Source organism: Pelophylax lessonae, assembly GCF_965119305.1.
Source record: "Pelophylax lessonae genome assembly, chromosome: 2".
Lineage (NCBI taxonomy): Eukaryota > Metazoa > Chordata > Amphibia > Anura > Ranidae > Pelophylax > Pelophylax lessonae.
Genome location: NC_138769.1, coordinates 46568667 through 46591648, shown reverse-complemented (window position 1 = coordinate 46591648; position 22982 = coordinate 46568667). Strand labels below are relative to the sequence as shown.

Genomic DNA, 22982 nt, shown 5'->3' with positions numbered 1-22982 from the left:
TTCATCCCCTTCCTGCCAAGACTAATTTTCAGCTGTCAGCGCTTTCACACTTTGAATGGCAATTACTCAGTCATGCAACGCTGTCCCCAATCAAATGTTTAATCATTTTTTTCACACAAATGGAGCTTTCTTTTGGTGGTATTTAATCACCACTGGGTTTTTTATTTTTGCGATACAAGTGAAAAAGGCGAAAATTTTGGAAAAAAACCCACTTTCTTTTAGTTTCTATTATAAAAGTTTGCAAATAAGTAATTTTCTTTCATAAATTTGGGCCAAAATTTATACTGCTACATATCTTTGGTAAAAAAAATAAAACCAAATTAGTGGATATTATTTAGTCTGTGTGAAAGTTAGTCTACAGCTATGGTGCCAATGATTGAAAATTGATCACACCTAATCGCACCTGATGTACCGACGGCCTATCTCATTTCTTGAGGCCCTGAAATGTCAGGACAATACAAATACCCCCCCAAATGACCTGTTTTTGGATAATAGACATTCCAGGGTATTTAGTAAGAGGCATGATGAGTTTTTTGAAGTTGTAATTTTTTCCCATAATTCTTGGGAAAATAAGGAAATACTTTTTTTTTTTTTTTTTTTACACAAAATTGTCATAAGGTATTTCTCACACACAGCATATGCATAGGATGATGGTTATACTCGCGCCTAGGTAAATAGTTGAGTAGGCATAGGAAAGCAGCAAGTAATCAAAGACACTAGTTAGTAGGAAGTGATCTCGGGAAAATGAATGGGTGTATTTACTGCGCTAACCTAATATTATTATGCCAAGAAAAGTGCCCGTGCAATCAATTCTTATAAATAAATAATATTAAATAAATAAATACTGATGAAAAATTGGAATATATAAAAAAACTTGTAAACAATAATGTTCAATTGTGATGAATCATCCACTAAAGTTCGCATGCAAACTTGTGGAAAAATGCTTGCAATAAATACGATTCAAATAAATTAATTGTGCAAAATATATGCAGTGCAAGAATAAATATACATAAACATTAACACCAAAAATAGTCCATGACACAAATAAACTTTAAAGTGCAAAATCCTGCTCAAAAAGTCTCTGGTGTGCTGGATGGGATCGTGCGTGACGGTGGTTCTTAAGGTTCTACCACTCTGTGCTAAATGGGGTAAGGTAACACACTTACTAGATGGTGTGGATTCCAATGGCGTACGCCAAATGGAATCTATAACGCTTTATGCTGCTGCTCCTGTGTATGGATACGAGGGTGGACGTTCTCCTTATGGATAGGGATGGACACTCAGCATGGAAGAAAAAGATATATGCTCCTCATAGTGTAAAAAGGTTTTCCTTTTTATTGAACTTTCATAAAACTCACAGCAATCTTCACAAACAATGTCCATATAAAATCTCCATAAAAACCCCCGATCAAAACTGCAGCTGATACTTTAAAAACTCCCAAGTGATAAAACCACTCCAAAAAGAACGTAGGTGACACAGCAAAGACAAAATTGCCCCAAAGATAATGGGGTCAATGTGCAAATAAACCGCTATTGAGCGCCTATGTTGCCTTTGCAGCTATGGTATGTCATAGGATGCTGGCTCTCTCCGCTTTCCTCGCCGAACCCGGAAGTGAGAGTCTCGGCGTGCGGTCCAGCTGCTAGCTCAAAGCGAGGCAACGTGCGTGCCAACTTGACGCGTTTCGTCAGAGTGTGACGTCTTCGGAAGTGGTTATATGCATACTTGCAATTACACTCTAAAATACATTCTGCTACTCCTGAGTATGGCGATACCACATGTGTGACACCTTTACACAGCCTTGCCATGTACATAGGCCAAACATGCAAGGAGCACCGTTGGGTGTTCTAGGAGCATAAATTATGCACATAATTTCCTAACTACCTGTCACACTTTTGAAGTCCCTGGAGAACCAGGACATCAGAATTACCCACAAAATGACCCAATTTTGGAAAGCAAACACCCCATTGTAGAGTCTGAGGCATAATGAGACTTTTGAACATGTCATTTTTTTTCCTCAAGTTTTTGGAAAATGTGGAAAGAAAATGAAAACGTATTTTCTTTTGTTACAAAAATTGTCAATTTATATGCTATTTCTAACATATAGCATGTACATAGCAAAAAAATACACCCCAAAATACATTCAGCTACTCCTGAGTATGGCGATACCACATGTGTGAGACTTTTCCACAGCCTGGCCACATACAGATCCCCAACATCCAAGTAGCACTTTCAGGCGTTCTAGGAGAATAAATTACACATCTAATATCATTACAACCTATCACAATTTTGAAGGCCCTGGAGCACCAGGACAATGGAAACGCCCACAAAATGACCCCATTTTGGAAAGCAAACACCCCAATGTATAATCTGAGGCATGGGCTGCAGATTGGTACACAAGTACTCTGATGAGCTGCAGATAGGTACTTCGGGTACACTGATCAGCTGCAGACAGGGTACTCTGATGGGTTTCAGAAAGGTACTTGGGTACTCTGATGGGCTTCAGAAAGGTACTTGGGTACTCTGATGGGCTTCAGAAAGGTACTTGGGTACTCTGATGGGCTTCAGAAAGGTACTTGGGTACTCTGATGGGCTTCAGAAAGGTACTTGGGTACTCTGATGGGCTTCAGAAAGGTACTTGGGTACTCTGATGGGCTTCAGAAAGGTAATTGGGTACTCTGATGGGATGAAGACAGGTACTCCGGTAATCTGAGGGGCTGCAGATAGGTCCTTGGGTACTCTGATGGGCTGCAGATAGGTACTCGGGTACCCTGATGGGCTGCAGATAGGTACTCGGGTACCCTGATGGGCTGCAGATAGGCACTCGGGTACCCTGATGGGCTGCAGATAGATACTCGGGCACCCAGATGGGCTGCAGATAGGTGCTCGGGTACTCTGATGGGCTGCAGATAGGTACTTGGGTGCCCTGATGACGGGTACTTGGGTGCCCTGATGGGCTGGTGACAGGTCCTCTTAGTGGGCAATCAGTGTGTTTTACTTTGTGCTGTAACAGTAACTAGCTGGTACCGCAATCTCCTCCTCACACAGGATCAATGTGTGAGGAGAGCCCAGTAACAGCTAGTTACCACGGTTTGTTTACATTCTGTGACTGGCTGTGATTGGACACAGGTGGTCACGTGGTAAAGAGCAAATTTCATTGGCTCTTTACTCTGATCGGGATGGGCTGTGTCAGAGTGACACTCTCCATCCCCGATGGCAGCTCTGCGCGCACCTGGGGGCGCGTACAAGGACAGTACATGTGGCTGGCTGTGATTGAACACAGCCGATCACATGGTAAAGGCTCTTTACATTGATCGGGGATGGGCTGTGTCCCGAGGGACACACCTCATTCACAATCGCTGCTCTGCGCGAAAGCATTCCTGCCGGCGTCATTTTACAATGCGCTGTTAGGGAAGTGGTTAAAAGGATAAGTCCCAGACGCAGCTTTGGGAGGGGCACCGTGGTGCTGTACTTCCCTTTCTTGAGGCCTCTTGAGGCACCCCACGATTGGACCGATGCTGAGGGTCTCGTCCTCGCTCATGAAACGATTGCTGCTGACTTCGGCTGACTCTCCTCTGATTCCAGTCCTGGGTAACCCTGCTTTCCCGCCGGGCATATCAGACCGCCCTCTACCAGACTTGAGACAGGATACTTCCAGGCCTCACACTTTGTGAGTAATGACCGCTGGCCCACTCTTGCTCGCCTCACTGATCTACAGGGGCCTTTTACACTCCCTTTTTGGAATGCTGTACAACTGCACCATTTCCTACATTCTTTGCCAGCCCCGGAGGCATTAAGTAGGGACCTCATGCTCTTTGAAGAGTATTGTTCAGGTAGTGACGCTTTGCTGCGAACGCTGTTCAAGGTTTACTACTTACTGTCTTTGCCGCCTGAGGACAAATGCTTGCCCTGTTTGGAAAAATGGGAGAGGGACCTGAATTGCACATTCACGACGAGACAGGAATGCTGTATATTTACGCTTGCATTGTAGACCCCCGTCTGCACGAAGATTCAGGAGACTAATTATAAACTTCTCACGAGATGGTACCGGGTTCCTTCTTTGCTCCACAAGTTCTTTCCAAATACCCCAGATTGTTGCTGGAGGTGCCGGTGGGGGGGGGGGGGGGGGGGAGGGCTTTGGGGACGTTGCTGCACGTGTTCTGGTCCTGCCCACGGTTATCTCGCTTTTGGGGCGACGTGCGTGCCCTGGCCCAAGAATTCACCGACTGGGTGATTCCGAATGATCCTGCTTTTTTTCCTGCTACACGTTTCCACTATCCCCCTGAAGAAATACAAAAAATCGATCCTGTTTCATATTCTGAATGCGGCCAAGTCCTGTATTCCTTTGCATTGGAAGACACCCTCTCCTCCGACGATTAGCGACTGTATTCGCAAAATTGAAGAAGTTAATAAAATGGAAGACCTACGTTTATCTGCACAATTCAAAAGGGAACTCTAATAAAAACGTGGGAGCTGTGGAATCTTTTTGTGCTTTCGGACGGGGGGCGAAAGTTATTGTGCCCTGTGAGGGCCGCTGCCTCTCCTAATTCCTGATGGTAGGGGATTGCGTCCGCAGTACATACCAACATGACCGCACGTGCCCATTCTTCTCCCCCCTCCCCCTTTTTTTTTTCCTCACCTGCCCGTTTGCTCCCTTCGCCTTCTCTGGTTTCCTATCTTTTCGTTCTATTCTCTCTCTCTCTCTCTTCTGTTCTTACTGTCCTTCTTTGGAGCTTTCCTTAGAAAATCAAGAAGGGGACGAAATGGCTACTGCTGCCTTGGCGGCAACTACACCTTATTGACCGTTGTCTTTAAGTGCCTTGCGGGCCCGTGCCCTCGTTCTGGTTGTTGCCTTACATTTACCTGTATGCCTTATGTTTTATATTATGTTGCACTGTTACCAATGTACTTCTGTTGGTGCTTGTTAACACTATCTGTTCACTACTGACAGGTGGTGTATTTACTTGATCCGGTTCGTCGGTCTTGGCATAAATAAAATATTTGAAAAAAGGATAAGTCCACCCTAACACTAAAATTCCTGCATCTACAGACCTCCATGATCTAACACTAACCCATCCAGCCCTGTAAACACGAAATCCGTATACATTACCTTTTTTTTTTTTTTTTTTTTTTTTTTTTTTTTTTAAGCTGATCTGACCTGATCCCACGCTGATCTCTTCAACCGCGGCTTCGCTGTGGTGGTGGGTGCAGAGGACAAAGCAGACAACGGAAGCCCCATAGAAAGTCTATGGGTGATGTCACTTAATTTCACAGCCATTGTTGGCCGTGTCCTCTGCAGAGCTTCCTCCCCTGGAGACCAGGTTGGATTGGCTTCAAAAAAGGTATGTATATTGATTTCTTCTTTACAGGGCTAGAAAAGTTAGTGTTAGATCGTGGATGTCTGTAGATGCACGGATTTTAGTGTTAGGGTGGACTTGCACTTTAATGCTTCTCTCCCTCAATGTAATTCTTTCAGCTGTTTGGTTGAATACGTACTTTTTTGTGGCTAATTGATTTTTATCTCAGTAGTTACTGAGCAGGAATGCTTGCTGCATTACATCAGAAGATGTCATTAAAAAATAAACAAGCAGGAAGCATGTAAAAAATGTCATGTCACGATAAAGATTAATTACATTTCCAACATTCACTGTGCATGGGCAGCGTGTTCAAACGGCTGGTATCTAAATTTAAGTTAACTTTATTTTTTGGGTGGAGCTGGAGTATTGGATGTCCTTGCTACTTTTTATTGCCTGAGTGGTATTACATGTTGATGTCCAGCATTTTTAAACACCTAGTGGTTTTTCTGCCATAGACGGAGAATCAAGCAGAAAATTCATCGGATCCTCCCAGTGATGACGAGGAAGATTGGGGAAATACAAGGTACAGTATTTACTTTTGACCTATGTGAGCTTAAATTGATTGTAAAGGTTCGTTTTTTTCTTTTTTTTTTTTTAAATAACAAACCTGCTATACCTACCTGCTCTGTGCACAGAGCATCCCCGATCCTCCTTTTCTGGGGTGCCCTGGCATCGCTTCTGGCTCCTCCTTGTCATCGGGTGCCCCCACGGAGAGCCTCTTTCCATGGGGGCACCTATGTGGGCACGCTCATGAGTCTCGCTGCTGCGTCCATTAACAGACAGCAGGACTTGGCCCCGCCACTGCACGCATGTCACTGGATTTGATTGACAGCAGTGGGAGCCAATGGCTCCTGCTGTGATCAATCTATCCAGTGAGGACCCCAGACAGCGGCTGGAGCTGTTGGGATCATGCTCGTCGCAGGAACATTCGGGTTCAGGTAAGACTAATGGGGGGACTGGTGGGCAGCAGCAACCAAGAAGGTTTTTCACCTTAATGCATAGAATGCTGCACACAGAAGGCTTTTTATCCTAATGCATAGAATGCATTAAAGAAAACCTGACTTTACAACCACTTAAAGCCAGGGGGACCAATTTTCTTTCAAACAGTGATTGTTTATCCCGCAAGACACTCACAATCTTTTACTTCAGCATGACCCAGGTAAGCTTACGTTTCCCCAGGGCTACTTTGATAACCAGACCTTTGCATGCAGTTACAATAATGATTTTGCCTGCTTAAAACATGAAGTAAATCAAAGTTTGTGTGCGTCTTGGGAAATTCTTGAATGGTTTAACAGTGCAATGTCTGCATCGTTAGTAATATTATTCACCATAGTAACCAAGTATATCAAAGAGTGTAACCTTATCCAAAATTGAGGAACTTTAGGGCAAGTCCACCATATGTGTAAAGTTGTGCCCAACTGACCATAACCCCTGAAGCAGGAAACCGACGAACCCGGGAACATCTTCAAAAGTCACTCTGGTACCAAGTACCACCTGGCATTAACTTTATACCCTACTTCAATCAAAGACATATTCAGCACACCTTTGTGGATACAGGTACTCCTAGAACGCCAGTCCTCCACCTCAGAGCTATTCCCAGATCCTCTTACCATGCCACCTGGTAAAGTCTAGCAGATGGAGTGATAAAATCTTTGTATAATGTAGAAGAGCACCCCCACAGTGGGGTCTCTTGCAAACACTGGTTTTCAAACATGGTGCATCCTGCTAATCAGGACTATTTTTCCATAATGTGCTTAGAAAATGGTAAATTTGCTGCAGACGGAAGTTCTCTGAGGAGGGCATCTCCAAGCTGTGCATAAAGTACAGTTAAGGGAGCATCCCTTTATGGTCAAGAAAATCCCCTATACGGTAGAGTTCCTTCTTCAACCACCAACCAAACCCATCCGACTGCATAACAGATGGAAAGAGGGGGTTGCTGAAAAGGGAAGTCACAGGTGTATAGGGAGAGCACAGGGACCATCTTCTACAGTTCATTTTCCATACGTTTGTGGAAAGGGGAGAGTGTAGGGCATAAGACAGCTTTGTGGTGTTTCAGGGGGATCCAGAGTATTGGATCTATCGCAATTGGGGATCAAGCTTGGGCCTAAGAACACCCAGTCTGGCCTATAATCGCTACTATGAAACTACCTTTAGATTTTTAGCATAAGTTGCTTATTTACAATTTTGCATACCCAATCCCAAAACCCGAAGATTGGCTACCTTATAGGAAACCTTTAGAAATGGTAATTGTGCCAAAGCGGTACCCTAAAAGGTTTACCTTTTTGTCTGGAATTCTACCTGAAAAATTGCTATGCACTGTCTGTGCTTAGGCACTCCTTTTCTGTAGTTTTGGTGATGGTACTACTGTGTCACTGTAATATTGCTGGAGAGGAAGCTGTACCTGGGGAGCAGCAGTGCAAAAATCTCCCAGCATCTATTTCATTCAGTCTGTGAATCCCTTCTTTCTCAATCTCTCCTCTGGTACCTGACCATTACCCCACCAATTATGGGAGAAGGTGGAGCAACTTTGACTTAAGGAAGCAAAGCCCCAAATCCTTACGAAAAAGTCTTAAAGCGTAGTTCCACCCAAAAGTGGAACTTCCGCTTTAGGTATTCTAACCCCCTGACATGCCACATTTGGCATGTCATTTTTTTGGGGGGGAGCGGGTACCTAGTTTTGACAGGTACCCGCTCCCACTTCCGCTCGGAGCGCCGCGGCGCCCTGAACGGAAGTTCTCCTCTCCCCCCTCCCTCCCTGCAATCTTCTGGGACATGTCAGAGGTCCCAGACGATTGCCGGCCAATCAAGACGCGCAGCGCGACTCGCGCATGCGCAGTGGGTACCCGGCTGTGAAGCCGCAAACTGTCACAGCCGGGTGCCCACAGCAGTGATGCCGAGGGAGAGGATCGAGGCTTCGGGCGGCCGCATCGCTGGACCGTTGGACAGGTGAGTGAAATGGCTAGAACTCCGCTTTAACACAATGTGGAACAAAGCATGGGTAAATAGTAATGTGGAAAACATCAGCCTTTGAGAACCACTTCCAATGTACAAGGCCCTCTTTATGCTGTCTTTTACTTTTCCTGTGTTGTAGTGACTCTTCCAGCGAGTATTCTGATTGGACCGCAAATGCCGGAAATAACCTGCATCCTCCTAGCAGAGTTTCTGCGAGGCAAAGAGCTAGAAAGTTTATCAGTAGTTCTGATGATGAGAGCTCTGCAGAGGAGAAATCCCCAGAGAAGGCTTCACCTCCAAGAAAGAGATCACCCGAACCCCAGAATGAGGTATGCTGTGTGCTGAACATCCTTTTTTCTTGGCTAGCGTTACCACATTCTTAATCTGACGTTTACTTTTGTTTTCTAGTCTGCAGCAAGTTTACAGAGGCTTCCTGTAAGCAGAGAGCTCTCAAATGAATGGCATCCTTCAGTATGGATCACAGATACAAATCCTCGAAGATCCCCTTTTGTCCCACAAATGGGAGATGAAGTGAGTTAATAGATGAGTGGGACCTTTGTCAATTTCTAGTGTTCACTTTCTCAGGGGCTTTTATAAGCGGACATGTCAGCTGATTTGGTTAGGTATAGTAAGAATTATACCAGCATCAACCTAGTATCATCTGGTATGGCTGCATTTACCACGTACTAATGAATATTCATTTAAAATAGTATTTAAATGTATTGGGAAAATAAAGTTATATATTATTATTTTATATTCACATTAGCACTTTTGAATATTATGCTTTTGTATGGTAGCACGCATTTGCACCAGGATATTTTATAGAATACATTTTTACCATTGCACATTTTTCCAGTTGGGTATTTCAATTTACTTTAGCGCCATACTGGTGGTGGGGATTGCCTCAGTTCCAGTTTGGAGGTGTCCCATGGGCACTCCGGTGCTGCTTTTGGCAGAACTTATAGCATGTATAGCAGCCTACAATTTTTCGGACTTACCTTTTATGCATTAGCAGACATTAGATAAGTGGACCAATCAAACAATTTTTTAGTTAGACTGAGCTAACTTTTTTTTCTTCTGTAGAGGCAGCCAGACCCTGGCAAGCCAACAACTTTTGGGGGTAGCTTTAGTTGAGTAGGTTAGAATATCTATCCATATTGCCGTTGTGATATCCTCAGATGACTCAGCATCTTCGCACACTGCTATTCCTTCTCCTCTCCAAATATTGCCAAAAACATGCTAGGTAAGCAGAGCTGTGTTTGTCTTAAACTGCTCATAAATGGATCAAAATTCAGCTGTTTCAGCATGGGGCTGCTGTATTTGAATCCATGTATGGGCACGGGGATTTACAGAAGTTAATCTATCGATTGACTTCTGTACAATTGCCCTGCTGAAAATGTTCCTCTCAATCAGCACTGCAGGCTTTTTAGCCTGCAGCGCTGATCAGTATATTCGGACGATGGGGAAGCCTCTCTGCTGTCAGAATACAATGACACAACAATGAGAAATTGGGGAGTAGAAATTCTGGCTGAATGAAAAAAAAACAAAAAAAAAAACAGGGTCATCTATGGCCAGATTTATAGATCAGTCTTTATCACACTTATGGATTTTTTGCCCCAAGGGTGGCTAAATTGCACAGGCACCTTTTGGCTGTTCTCTAGAAAATGTTCCATAAACCAGCACAAGCTTGACCATTAACTTTATCTACAGGTTCACTATAACATTTTCAGTCAATTTTGTTAATATATGGCTGTGTTTTGTTTTGCATTGATATGTTAACAGGTAGTTTACTTCAGACAAGGTCACGAATCTTATATTAATGCAGTCAGGAGAAGTAACCTCAGTATCCTAAACTCAATGAAAGAGCCATGGAAAAAATGTGAACTTAGGGTAAGTTCTCCATTTTTGTAGTCTGATACATGGGGTGTCCTATAGTGTGCCAGGGGAATGTTGTACCTAGACATCTTTTGTGTAGACATTCTCTTCTCGGTCTTGAGTTCTTTACGTGTTCTGTTTTTGACCAGGACCAGGAATTGGTGAAAATTGTTGGGATCCGATATGAAATTGGACCTCCCACTTTGTGCTGTCTTAAACTTGCCTTGATAGACCATGTTAATGGAAATCTCATGGGACAATCCTTCTCTCTCAAGTATGTTTTCCTTTTGCTTTGATTTATTATTTTGAACCTAATTGCTAATTACACCAGTTAAAAACTTTTTTTATTTTCTCAAGTTTTCAGGGTGCTGGAAGTCCTAATGGTAAATTATGGAGTTGTAGGCTGTAACAGTGTCCACCTCAACTTCTCAATAGAATCCTTAGTAGCAGATATATTCCACCTTGCTGAAAATTTGTCATTGATGCTGTGCTCCATAAGGGCTACTTTGTATCCCTACGCCAGATCACTGTTACTAGTTTGAACATACTAACACCTGAATTGGTTGGGTCATTGGCAATTGTGCAGTATGCACCCAGTGCTAGTGAGCTTCATAAATGCTTAGAGTAATGAACTTGAATTTTTTGAAAAATTACAACATTGTTAATTTTAAGAAGGTTGAGTTCATTCTAAATATCTTTTAATTTGTATCCCTAACATATGTTTCGCACTAAGGTTAGTTATTTTTTTGTCCCTTTTGCTGCTGTTGCCTAAATTTTCCTGGTACATTTTCTAAAGATGAAGAAATATTTTAGCATAACATTTTGCATATTTCACACACTGCTTAAATAAAATGTAGCTCCCCCCTCCTGCACATTAAACCATATCTGCAGGTCAGCTGAAGCCCTGGGGGCTAACTGTCATCAAAACAAATCATTGTTTTTTTTCTGTAGATATCATGACATGCCAGATGTGATTGACTTCCTTGTACTAAGACAGTTCTATGATCATGCTCGGAGAACAAACTGGCAGGCTGGTAAGTTTTTTTTTTTTCTTCTTTCTTTCTCTTTCGTTCGTTAATGAGCACAGCTCCATAACCCTTGGGTTATGCTGCTCTCATTAGCAGTAGGACACTAGGCGGAAAAGAGTTAAGTTTGACTCCGCCCATAGGGCAGTCCCAGGGGGTATACTCTAACTTCCTGCTCTAGCTCTTCAGTTTTTTTTTTTTTCTGCCTAGTCAGGAATTAAGGACTTAGCTCCCTGCTGGGATCTTTGGTCCTAGCAATTTTTCATTTTTAAACTGAACTTTTTTCCTTTTGTTGTTTTTCAAGTCTGTTCCAGTGAGAACTAAAATCAACTGCCGGACTGGGTGACGCACTGGATATCATAGATTTTTACGGTCTTCCCAGTCTTGCCAGCGAGCTTGTGCAGACCACACCTCCATGCAAGGTTAGCCGTGACCTAGCCACACAGGACGGGGGGCTGGCCGGCGAGTGAAACACCTTGCGAGGACGCATATGACCTGGTCACAGCCTGAGTCGCAGAGTACCTCTGACCTCTGGCCCGCAGCACCCCCCCCCCATTCCAACATGGGTAGGCGATCTGCCCCGAGTGGTGCCCACCAGGTTCCAAGGTGTGGCGGGTAGTGTCCCCCCTCTCCCTTTCTGGTTCCTCTGGGTGAACGTGGGCACCTCCTTGGGTTGGTCGGACCCAATTCCACTCCCCTGCCCCCCCTCCCCCCCCCCGGTTGGTCGGATCCCCCAGGTTCCCTTCCATCCCCCCAGTCCCTCTAAACATGGATGGTGGGTCTTTTGGCCACAACCCCCTCCCCCCCCCCGTCCCTCCCTCCCTCCCTTCCTGGGTGAGGTAGGAGCTGGCTTTGCCACATGCTCGGGGTATTTGCTGACCGGTTGTCCAGATCGCGGCGATTATTGGACTGGGAGGGGGGGTAACGGATGTTTCACGTGGCCGGATCAGGCCGAATATTTAGGCCCGCTTTGCGGCCTACTCACAGCGGTCTGTGTGACTGTCCATGCTGTCCGAGTGACCGTGAGCTGCTGGCCCAGTTGTCCGAGCTGTGAGATAGCGGACGGTACTGCTGACAAATGTGCGCCTCGAGCGGCCGGATCAGGCCAAAAATTTAAGGCGCGGCTTACTCGTGGCTGGCTGTCCGAGCTGTTGGCCAAGCTGTCTGAACTGCTGATCAAGCTAACAGAGCTGCCGACGGACGTGAGACTCATGCTGGATCAGGCCCCAAATTTAAGGCGCGGCTTACTCGTGGCTGGCTGTCCGAGCTGTTGGCCAAGCTGTCGAAGCTGCTGACTGGGTTGACGGAGCTGCGGATAGTAATCTGCCTCTTCCCCTCGCGGGGGGATCATATGGTCTGCCTAGTGCCTCCCTTGAACCGTGGGGCACCTAATATTTTTTATTTTTTTATTTTTTTTGAAGCAAACAAATTGTACTAGCTATTATTGTGTGGGTGAGGGTACTCTTCCTGCGCGTCTGCCTCACAGTGGGTGCCCCCCCTCCCCTCAAGGGGGCTATGTCCTATTATGCCCTCTATGGAAGGTGACATTTTTTTTTTTTTTTTTTTGCGGGTCTAATAGGTGGTCCTTCTGTGAACCTTTAGCCAGTAGTGTCTCCTTGCGGGACTGTGGTCGGCGACCTCCCTGTTTCTTATGTTCTCAGGATGTGCTTAGTATATAGTGACTCTACTGGGTCTCTGTCCATGCACTTCAGGTGCTCTGATGGCGAGGATGATTCCTCTTTTACTGCACATGCGCATGCAAGGGCATTGGTTAATACACTGATTGTATCGAGGTGGGTAACTTAAATATTGGGATGCAGCTGCTGCTGCGTCAGAGGCGCCGGTCCCCTTGGGGCCCGCAGTTGCTCATAAGCGGCAAAGTTATTCCCCTTTTCCCTCCTACTGTGACAAAATTGTCACAAATCAGTGGGCTTGTACTAAACGCAATATGGCAGTGCTTGAGCATTTTCACTAGACAGTATCCCTTGAGGAGTCTGAGTATGTGGGCTGTCCCACCTGTGGGGGACTCTCAGGTTTCCTGGCTGAATAAATCCACCATAATTCCGATGGGAGTCTCTGGTTTTTAACCACTTAGGCTACATTCACACCTGAGCGTAGCGTTTTCTACCGCGATTTTTACCGCGATTTACAGGCGGTTTTACAGGCGTTTTTTGTGCAGGCGTTTTTAGATTGAATAGAAACCAATGGAAAACGCCTGTAATCTGCTCAAAAAGAAGCTCATGTACTTTTTTGAGTGTTGGGCGTTTTGCTTACAGCGTCAAAACGCTCAGATGTGAACAGGGGCCATTGAAATGAATAGGATTTGTCTTGTTGGGCGTTTTGAGAGCTGATCCTAGAGCAGAAAAACTCCCCAAAAACGCCCCAAAACGCCTAGATGTGAACGGAGCCTTAAGGACCAAGCCTATTTCTGACACATGTTGTTTACACGGTAAAATCAGTGTTTTTAGCTAGAAAATTACTTAGAACCCCCAAACATTATATATAATTTTTTTTAGCAAAGACTCTGGAGAATAAAATGGCAGCTGTTGCAATATGGGATTGCTGGGATAATGGCTGAGCGGCTCCTGAGCCGCATCGGCTGTTATCTTCTAAAAGCCGACTGCCGGCTCTAAAGAACAGTACCCGGGTTGATGCCTGCAGCTGCAGGCATCATCCCGGTACAACCACTTCTCCGAGCCGACGTTCAGGTAAGTCGATTCGTGGGAAGTTGTTAAAAAAGATCAGTCGGGAGAGCCAAGACTTTGGTCCGCCGCATGTTTTACTGTGGCCGGTTCGGTTCTTGGATCGGTGTTCACCATAGCATTGGTGTCCCATACTTTCCCAAATGGGCACATCTTTTGTGCTGGAATCTGAAAGGGAGAACAGCCTTCACCTGCCCTTGTGGAGCTGGTGGGCTTTTTGGTCCAGAGTTTGCAGTTCGTCTAATGCCTCTCTGGATGCGGCTCCCTTTGTCTCCGGACTGTCCTTGACCGCAATATCCTTCGGCACATAATATGGCTAATATACTGGTCTGTGGACCAGGCTGTCTAGAAGGCCTTGTGTGATCTTCACTTTGGGGGAATCGCCTATTTGGAGTCTCCCTGGAAGGACCTCCTCCGGAGGTTTCTTGCGGTCCTGGTCTGGTATGCCGAGAGCAGGTCCTTCCAGACCTGTGGACAAGGTCTCTTCTGACTGAAGGGGCGCCATCACCCATGTTTGGGGCGGGGGAGGACGTCTTTGCTTCCTCCGGACCGTGGACCTCCCTGATCAGACAGGTGGGTCCATGATTTGATCGGCCCGGCTACAAGTTCGAGTTTTCGATCTTCTACTCTAGTACGGTTCTCTCCTTCCAACCTGCGTTTATCCCCAGACTGCCAGCGAGGTCTCTTCGGGGCGGTGCAAAATTTGATACTACAAGGGGTGATTGTTCCGGTCTCAGAATCGTAACGTTGGTTAACTGGCTTTTATTTCAAACATGTTTGCAGGTCCTAGGAAGGAAAGTGTGGTACGTCCAATCTTTGACCTCAAGTTCTGAACTGCTTATTTGCGGGTACAGATTTCTCGAATGGAGTCCATTCGTACGGTAGTGGCATCCGTATCTTAGGGGGATCCTCTGGCCTCTATCGATATTAAGAGGCTATATGTCGGTCATCTGCGCTTCCTCCACTTGCCGTGGGCAAGGAGCATTGTCAAGGGGTATCACCTCAGCCCCCCAGGAGTTGATTCGGTTTCCTCCAACGAGGTGTTGAGCAGCACCTGGCCTCGGGTACCATCAAGGGCCAGGTTCGGCCATTTGCAGTTTGCTTTTTTTTTATTTCTTTGGCCACACTTTCTGTGGTTCACACATTTGTTCAGAGGGTTCACCACTTGGCTCCCCCAGTACAGTCCCTGTTGCCCTTGTGGGATCTCAACTTGGTGCTATCGGATTTCAATAACCGCCATTGGAAAATATTTGCGAGATTCCTCTACTTAAATTGTCCAAGAAGGTTACCTTCTTGGTGGCTTTTTCTTCTGCACCAAGGGTGTCTGAGCTGGCAGCTGTCTTGTTCACCTTACTTGGTGGTTCACGGAGATAGAGTGGTGCTTCATCTCTGCCAGTTTCATTCCTAAGGTAATTTCTGGTTTCCATTTAGAATAAAAGCATTGTGTTGCTTTCCTTGTGTTCTAAGCCTAAGAATCCTAAAGAGATTGCCTTACATTCTTTGGATGTGGTTCGGTCAATCACGGAATATCTGGCAGCAACTGAGTCGTTAAAAAAAAAAAAAAATGTAATTCCCTGGTTTTCCTTATGGATGGTTCCCGTAAGGGGCTGGTCGCGTCTGCTGTGACCATTTCCAATGGATCAGGCAGACAGTGCTGCAGGCCTATTGTTTTAAAGGTCAGTTTTCCTGTTGTGCATTCTACGAGGGTCTGTAGTGCCTCTTGGGCCTTCCGTCATCTGGCGTCAGTAGTGCAGGTTTGCAGATGGCCACCTGTTCATCCTTGCAAACTTTTACAAAATTTTTTTAAGGTAGATATGTTGGCATCTTTTGATGCCACCTTTGGCCGCAAGGTTTTGCAGGCCGCTGTTGGAGAGAATTAGTCCTCTTGGAGGGTGTAAATTTTTACAAGGTGAGCTCCAGTTGTTTACTGGTTGAGCTCCTGTTTTACCTGGTTGGCTACGTTTAGCCTTTGGGAAGTATATTTATTGCTGTGTTCTTCTCACCCTCTTCAGTGCTGTCATGCTTTGAATGAGAATTACTCATGCAACACTGTACCCAAATTAAATAATTTATCATTTTTTTTTCACACAAAGCTTTCTTTTGGTAGTATTTAAATCACCACTGGGATTTTTATTTTTTGCACTACAAATGAAAAAAGTTCCCTTTTTTTTTTTTCTTTTTTTTTTTTTTTTCAAATTTTTTTTGGGGAAAAAATGAATTTATAAAAGTTTGCAAATAAGTAATTTCTGGGGACGCTGTGACAATGTTTTGTGCACTGGTACTGATGTGAGTGATGGGGCACTGTAACAGATGTTTTTGTGTACTGATACAGATGTTCATAGGGATACTGGTACAGATGTTCATGGGGCACAGACAGTGCTGCTTGGTGTTTTATGTGTGGGGATCTATGACAGCACAAAGCTGTCTCAGAGGTTGCAGATTCGCCAACCCCCCACCCCCACTGACCCCAGCGGGGAGAACAGTCTTTCTTTTTTTACACTGCGAAGGCTGTGATTGGACACAGCCCTCATGTGATAAGGAGGGCCGATCCCTCTTGGCTGTGTCCTGTGATCACAGCCTTCACAGAATCACGCTGCTGTGTGGCCTCGGGGCTGCACGTGGGCACTCGTTCTGAGTTAAGTATGGGTACGTCGGCTCAGAACGCCAAAGCTCCCACCCCGATATTTATATACAGTGGGCGGGGTGGGCGAGGTTAATGATGCCCCCAGCCGAATTGTACTCTTATGCATTGCCAGCAAGCAATTGCATTTTTTTCTTCGGAGTATAAAAACAGGGAAAGGAAAAGGACCATCTGAAATCAAGGACACAATTTTTAATAAAATAAAGAACATATGGCCTTTTTGTGTGGGTTTTCTTTTCTCTCCTTTATTGCACTTTTTGGTAAGATTTGTTCACCCGCCAGAGCCACCCCACACACACACTTGCTCTGCAGATGATGGTAACTAGTAACTATTTTCTGAGCCCATAGATTTACTTTGTTTTAAAGCAGTCCGATTTTTCCAAAGTTAAGTCCAATTTTTGGGTTTCGGAATGGAAGAAAAAAAAAAATATTTTTTTGCTATCTCTCTCCCCACTGGCGCAATGCAAATGTTTGCACTTGGTGACATTTATGACACTTTTATATATTTATATATGCACCCCCCCCCCCCCCCCCCGGTATGAATGTGGTGAAAGACCCGTCCATATGACTGATTACCTGCACAGTGATTTTATTCCTTGCATGCTCAATGCATTATTTCTGGTTTCCATTGCTTCCATCTGCCCTTTTTACAGCAACTCTGATGGACAAGATTGTAGCCTTTCCTGTGATTTAATGAAACTTTGGCAAGCAAGGGAAAAAGTGCAATCGGTGACTGCTGCAGACCAGGTAGCCAGTGCATCAGGCAACAGAACCCATCACCACATTTTTGTGGTTGATAGAAACATTGAAAATTGCATTGTGAATTATAAAATTGTAGCATCAGTCAGTAGCTCGTGATTCACAATAATGCTTTGGATTATTGGTGGCCAATGAGGACCAATACTATTGGGCTGGGAAAAATAAAAACTCTTTAAAAAACTGAATTGTTTCAGTCCGAATTATATAAATACACTGATCAGCCATAGCAATATGACCACCCACCTAAATATTGAATGGGGTCCCTCTTTTGTACCAAAACAGCCCTGACCCATCAAGTCCAAAACAAATTTGCGATGCATAGCACCTTGCTCCTGCGCTCAGAAACAGGGCTCCCCGACCACTCCTACCACGGAACTCATACTTGGCATCCTCAATGGCTAAGGCCTTGCTGTGCTTTAAGACTGGGGTGGTCCACAAAATACTGCAAACCGAAAACAAAGAAAGGGTGCGCTGACCTAGGGCATTATCCTCAATATGGCTTTATTAATACAAAGTGAAAGTGACTACTCACAAACAATTGTGTAAACCAGCATATCAAATGTCAGGATCAATTGTTACAATGTCCACTGTCCTTAACCATTTACTACCCGCCATCAAATGACGGCGGAGCGGTGTAGCTATTATCCTGGGATGCTGTCGTATGACGACGCACCAGAACAGCCTCTCTCGTGCGCCCCTGGGGTGTTGCTAGGACACGGCGCGATCTCTGTAAAGAGTCAATGACATGACTCTTTAACCATGTGATCAGCTGTGTCCAATCACAGCCGGTCACATATAAATGAGGAAGTGCCGTTATTCGGCTCTCCTCGGCTCACACTGTCAGTGTATGAGGCGAGGAGAGCCGATCAGCGGCTCCTCATAGGGGACACAGAGAAATGTAATCAGGGCACTGATCACCAGTGCCCTGATTACAGAACAGTGAAATAAAATGCCTTAACTGCCAACCATCAGTGCCCATAGTGCTGCCAGTCAGTGCCTGCTCATCTAGGCACTGATGGGCACTGAGTGTGGGCACTGATGGTGCTGCCCATCAGTGGTAATCAGTGCCACCTATCAGTGCTAATCAGTGCCGCCTATCAGTGCTCATCAGTGCGGCATTATTAGTACCTCCTCATCAGTGCCCATTAGTGCCGCCTCATCAGCGCACATCAGTGAAGGAGAAAAATGTATTTTTATTTTCAAAATTTACTCACAGAAAATAAAACTTTTTTGTTTTCAGTTTTTTTTTTTTTTTTTGTAAGAAATAAAAATCGCACAGATGATTAAATACCACCAAAAGAAAGCTCTATTTGTGTGAAAAAAATGATAAATGTCATATGGGTACAGTGAAGCATGACCGCGCAATTGTCATTCAAAGTGTGAGAGCTCTGAAAGCTGAAAATTGGCCTGGGCAGGAAGGGGGTGAAAGTGCACTGTAGTAGTTAATGAAATGACGGCTGACGCGTTTCGAGGCTTGGTTTCTTCCTCAGAGCTGCAGAGCTGAACAACTTGTTCAGCAGTTTGAACTACAGTAGCTCTTCTATTATATCCGGCTACATGGGCCAGCCTTCTCTCTCCACATGCATCAATGAGCCTTGGTCACCTATTACCCTGTCACTGGTTTTCCTTCTTTGGTCCACTGTTTGGTAGGTCCTGACCACTTCAGACTAGTAACTTATCACAAGAGCAGCAGTTTTGGAGTTGCTGTGACCCAGTCGTCGAGCTATTGAAATTTTCTCCTCGTCAAAGCTGCTCAAATCCTTACACTTCATATTTTTTTTCTGCTTTCAATAGATTAAAGCGGAAGTAAAGTCCACTATAGAAAAAACATTTTTTAGGGCCCCCCAAGTGGGTTATGCCATAATGTTCTAGTATGCACAGCATTTTAGTACATTATGGCAGACTTACCGATCATATGGTTTCCTCCAGCGCTGTGGTGGGATTGATCTGCCGGGCCCCCGGCGCTTCCATCTTCACCCGGTCTATCTTCTGGGTCCCATCCTTATTGCCCATTTGACAGGCCAGGTTGCGATGACGTCAATCCCGCACATGTACACGGGAGTCACATTGCCGCGGCACGGATCGTGGCTATATATGTTCGCTGAGCTGCGCATATTAACTTCAGACAGAACATGTTCACTCACTGTTTAATATATCCCACCCACTTTCAGATGCCAATGTAATGAGTTACTCATTGTTATTCACTTTACCTGTCAGTGGTCATAATGTTATAGCTGATCGCTGTATGTTCCAAACCACTATAAACTCCCTTTAAGATGTAAGTGGCATGTTCACTTGAAACTTGAGAAAGGGATCCTATGAGGTCCTGAAACTTGTTCTTCAGTGGAAGTTCTGAAACAAATTTGCACTTTGTCCATGACGTGCTCCCTATATTTTGCTATTGGTATTGTGTGAAAAGCTTTCAAAATGCTGCAGCAAACGTGTGTGTGTGTGTTGAATGGAAAAAAAAAAAAAAGCTCTTCAGTTCGTTTCTCAAATTCATGTGTGACGATGGGTGGACTTTTCCAACTTTTTACCTCTTCTTTTTTTTTTATTTTTTTAAATCCTTGTTTAGGTGACAAGTTCCGTTCTATAATAGATGATGCTTGGTGGTTTGGAACAGTGATAAGTCAAGAGCCATACCGACCTGAATATCCAGATAGCCTTTTCCAGTGTTATACTGTGAAGTACGTTTTTTTTTTTTCCCTTTCTCCTGTATCTTTATATTAGACATTTGATTAACCTTATGATAAATCATGTTATATATGTATTTCTTCTTAATAGGTGGGATAATACAGAAATTGAGAGGCTGAGCCCTTGGGATATGGACATCATTCCTGAAAATAGTATGTCTTTTAATGTTACTCTTCTGTCACATGAAACTTTCCAATAAAATGTTTAAAAAAAAAAAAATCTTATGGTTAGTGGTTATAGATCCTTGGTTATAGGCTCGTACCTTCAGGTGACTAAACACTGGCAAAGCCTCAACTGTAATACTACCCCACTCCACTCCATGAGTCAGTTTTTTGTTAGTGTCCTAAGGTGACGGACCTCTTCTCCCTTACAAAGGTATCTCTTGGCTTAACTAGTTAGATCTTTGAATTTCTTAAACTGTTCAATCTCCAGCTCTGATCATAATATGCCCTGCCTAAAAGAGGTGGACATAAAAGGGAACCAAGAGTAACCAGGGGTAGTGCTAGATGAGGGTGTGGAAAGTTTCTCTCCCCCAAATTAGTGGTGCATTGAAATTCAAATTCCGGTGCCGTAACGGAAAACTCAGAATGCACTTGACCGTCACCCAAAATTGAAATTTAAAAAAAAAAAAAAAGTAACCTTTAATGTGCCTGACATTTTGCATTGAGGATCTATGGGACGCGTTTTTGCATTGATGGTCAACAGGAAGCAATTTGCCGATTACCCTATTTTCGGCCATCAATTTTTGGTGGCAAATATATCAGTGCATCCCTACCCCAGACTCCTATACTCTTAAAGCTGCAGCTTCTTGCAACATACACTGCTCAAAAAAATGAAAGGAACACTTTGAAAACACATAAGATCTCAATATGGAAAAAATCTAATGCTGGATATCTATACTGATATGGACTGGGTAATGTGTTAGGAATTAAAGGATGCCACATTGTTTATGGAAATGAAAATTATCAACCTACAGAGGGCGGAATTCAAAGACACCCCAAAAATCAAAGTGAAAAAATGGTGCTGCAGGCTAGTCCATTTTGCTGAAATTTTCATTGCAGCAACTCAAAATGGTACTTGGTAGTTTGTATGGCCCCCACGTGCTTGTATGCATGCCTGACAACGTTGGGCCATGCTTTTAATGAGATGGATGGTGTTTTGGGGTATTTCTTCCCAGATCTGGACCGGCGCATCACTGAGCTCCCCGACAGACTGAGGTGCAACCTGGCGGCGTCAGATGGACCGAAACATAAAGTCCCAGAGGTGTTCTATTGGATTTAGGTCAGGCGAGCGTGGGGGGCCATTCAATTGTATTAATTCCTTCATTCTCCATGAACTGGTGCACCAGGAGGAACCCAGGACCCACTGCACCAACGTAGGGTCTGATAATGGATCCAAGGATTTCATCCCGTTGCCTAATGGCAGTCAGGGTGCCATTGTCTAGCTTGTAGAGGTCTGCGCATCCCTCCATTGATATACCTCCCCAGACAGTCACTGACCCACCACCAAAATGGTCATGCTGAACGATGTTACAGGGCAGCATAATGTTCTCCACGGCTTCTCCAGACCCTTTCACGTCTGTCACTTGTGCTCAGGGTGAACGTGCTCTCATCTGTGAAAAGCACAGGGTGCCAGTTGCAGACCTGCCAATTCTGGTGTTCAATGGCAAATGCCAATCGAGCTCCATGATGCTGGGCAGTGAGCACAGGGCCCACTAGACTACATTGGGCCCTCAGGCCACCCTTCTGAAGTCGGTTTCTGGTTGTTTGATAAGAGACATTCACTCCAGTGGCTTGCTGGAGGTCATTTTGTAGGGCTCTGGCAGTGCTTATCCTGTTCCTCCTTGAACGAAGGAGCAATTTTTACTGCTGAATGCAGTCCAACTTTAAGATTACCATTTTGGGTGCATGAAGTATACCTTATATACTAGAGTATAAGCCGAGTATTTCAGCATGTTTTTTTCATGCTGAAAAAGCCCCCTCGGCTTATACTCGAGTCACTGGCTCACTTACTTTTTAAAAATGGCGCCGCCCGGCGCTGACATGTCACCGCCATGTCACTGCGCATGTGCCGCATGCCCGAGAATAGCCGAACGTGTACCTGCTTTCCCCGAGCATCGGCGGCAGGCAGCGCTTATTTAAATCTAAGGCGCCTCACCGACAGGTAAGTAAGACTCTTCCGCAGCTCCTGCATTTCCTCATGCAGTGCTGCGGGCATGGTACAGGACATTCTCCTGTACCATGCCCGCAGCACTGCATCTCCTGTGCCATGGCCTGTGCCATGCCTGTGCCATGGCCTGTGCCATGACCTGTGCCATGACCTGTGCCATGCCTGTGCCATGCCTGTGCCATGACCTGTGCCATGCCTGTGCCATGACCTGTGCCATGGCCTGTGCCATGACCTGTGCCATGACCTGTGCCATGCCTGTGCCATGGCCTGTGCCATCTCCTGTACCATGCCCACAGCCCCTGTTTTGTGTCTCGTGGTGGTCCAGTTGGGTCTGGTAGCTGCTGCATTTCCCACCCTAGGCTTTTACTCGAGTCAATAAGTTTTCCCACTTTTTTTGTGGTAAAATTAGGGGCCTCAGCTTATATTCGGGTCGGCTTATAGAGTATATACGGTAATCTAAAACCCAGGTTAATGTAAACTGAGTAGATGACCTAAACCTTTAGTTGCCAGAGCGACTAGTCTACACAATGACAGTAACCATGCATCAGGGAATTTATGGACTTGCCAGTCCATTTATATTTTATATATGTTGCTTATTGCAGTTCATTATTTTTTTTATTTTCTTAGTGGTTCCACCAGATGAGCCAGGAACAAGCGTCTCCATAACAATTGAAGAGATGGATGCTTTGCTTTATCGCCCCCAGGAGGGAGAATGGGGGGACAGTGACCAGCACACACAGTGTGAAAGAATTATTTGTGGCATTGATCAAATTTTTGATATAGGTTAGTGATTTAATGAATGTAAAGCAA

The 22982-nt window shown here is 44.9% G+C and overlaps 1 protein-coding gene across 1 annotated transcript in view; it reads left to right on the top strand.

Annotated features, from left to right (window-relative positions):
- The window catches only part of LOC309545909 (bromodomain and WD repeat-containing protein 1-like), a 348182-nt gene that overhangs the window by 245123 nt on the left and 80077 nt on the right, over positions 1-22982 (top strand). The window contains exons 22-30 of the mRNA XM_082245330.1: positions 5811-5878; positions 8447-8636; positions 8716-8838; positions 10090-10197; positions 10332-10456; positions 11134-11216; positions 19885-19996; positions 20094-20155; positions 22800-22955. Of these exons, the coding sequence (XP_082101456.1) occupies positions 5811-5878; positions 8447-8636; positions 8716-8838; positions 10090-10197; positions 10332-10456; positions 11134-11216; positions 19885-19996; positions 20094-20155; positions 22800-22955 (1027 nt within the window). The remainder of the gene's footprint in view (positions 1-5810; positions 5879-8446; positions 8637-8715; positions 8839-10089; positions 10198-10331; positions 10457-11133; positions 11217-19884; positions 19997-20093; positions 20156-22799; positions 22956-22982) is intronic.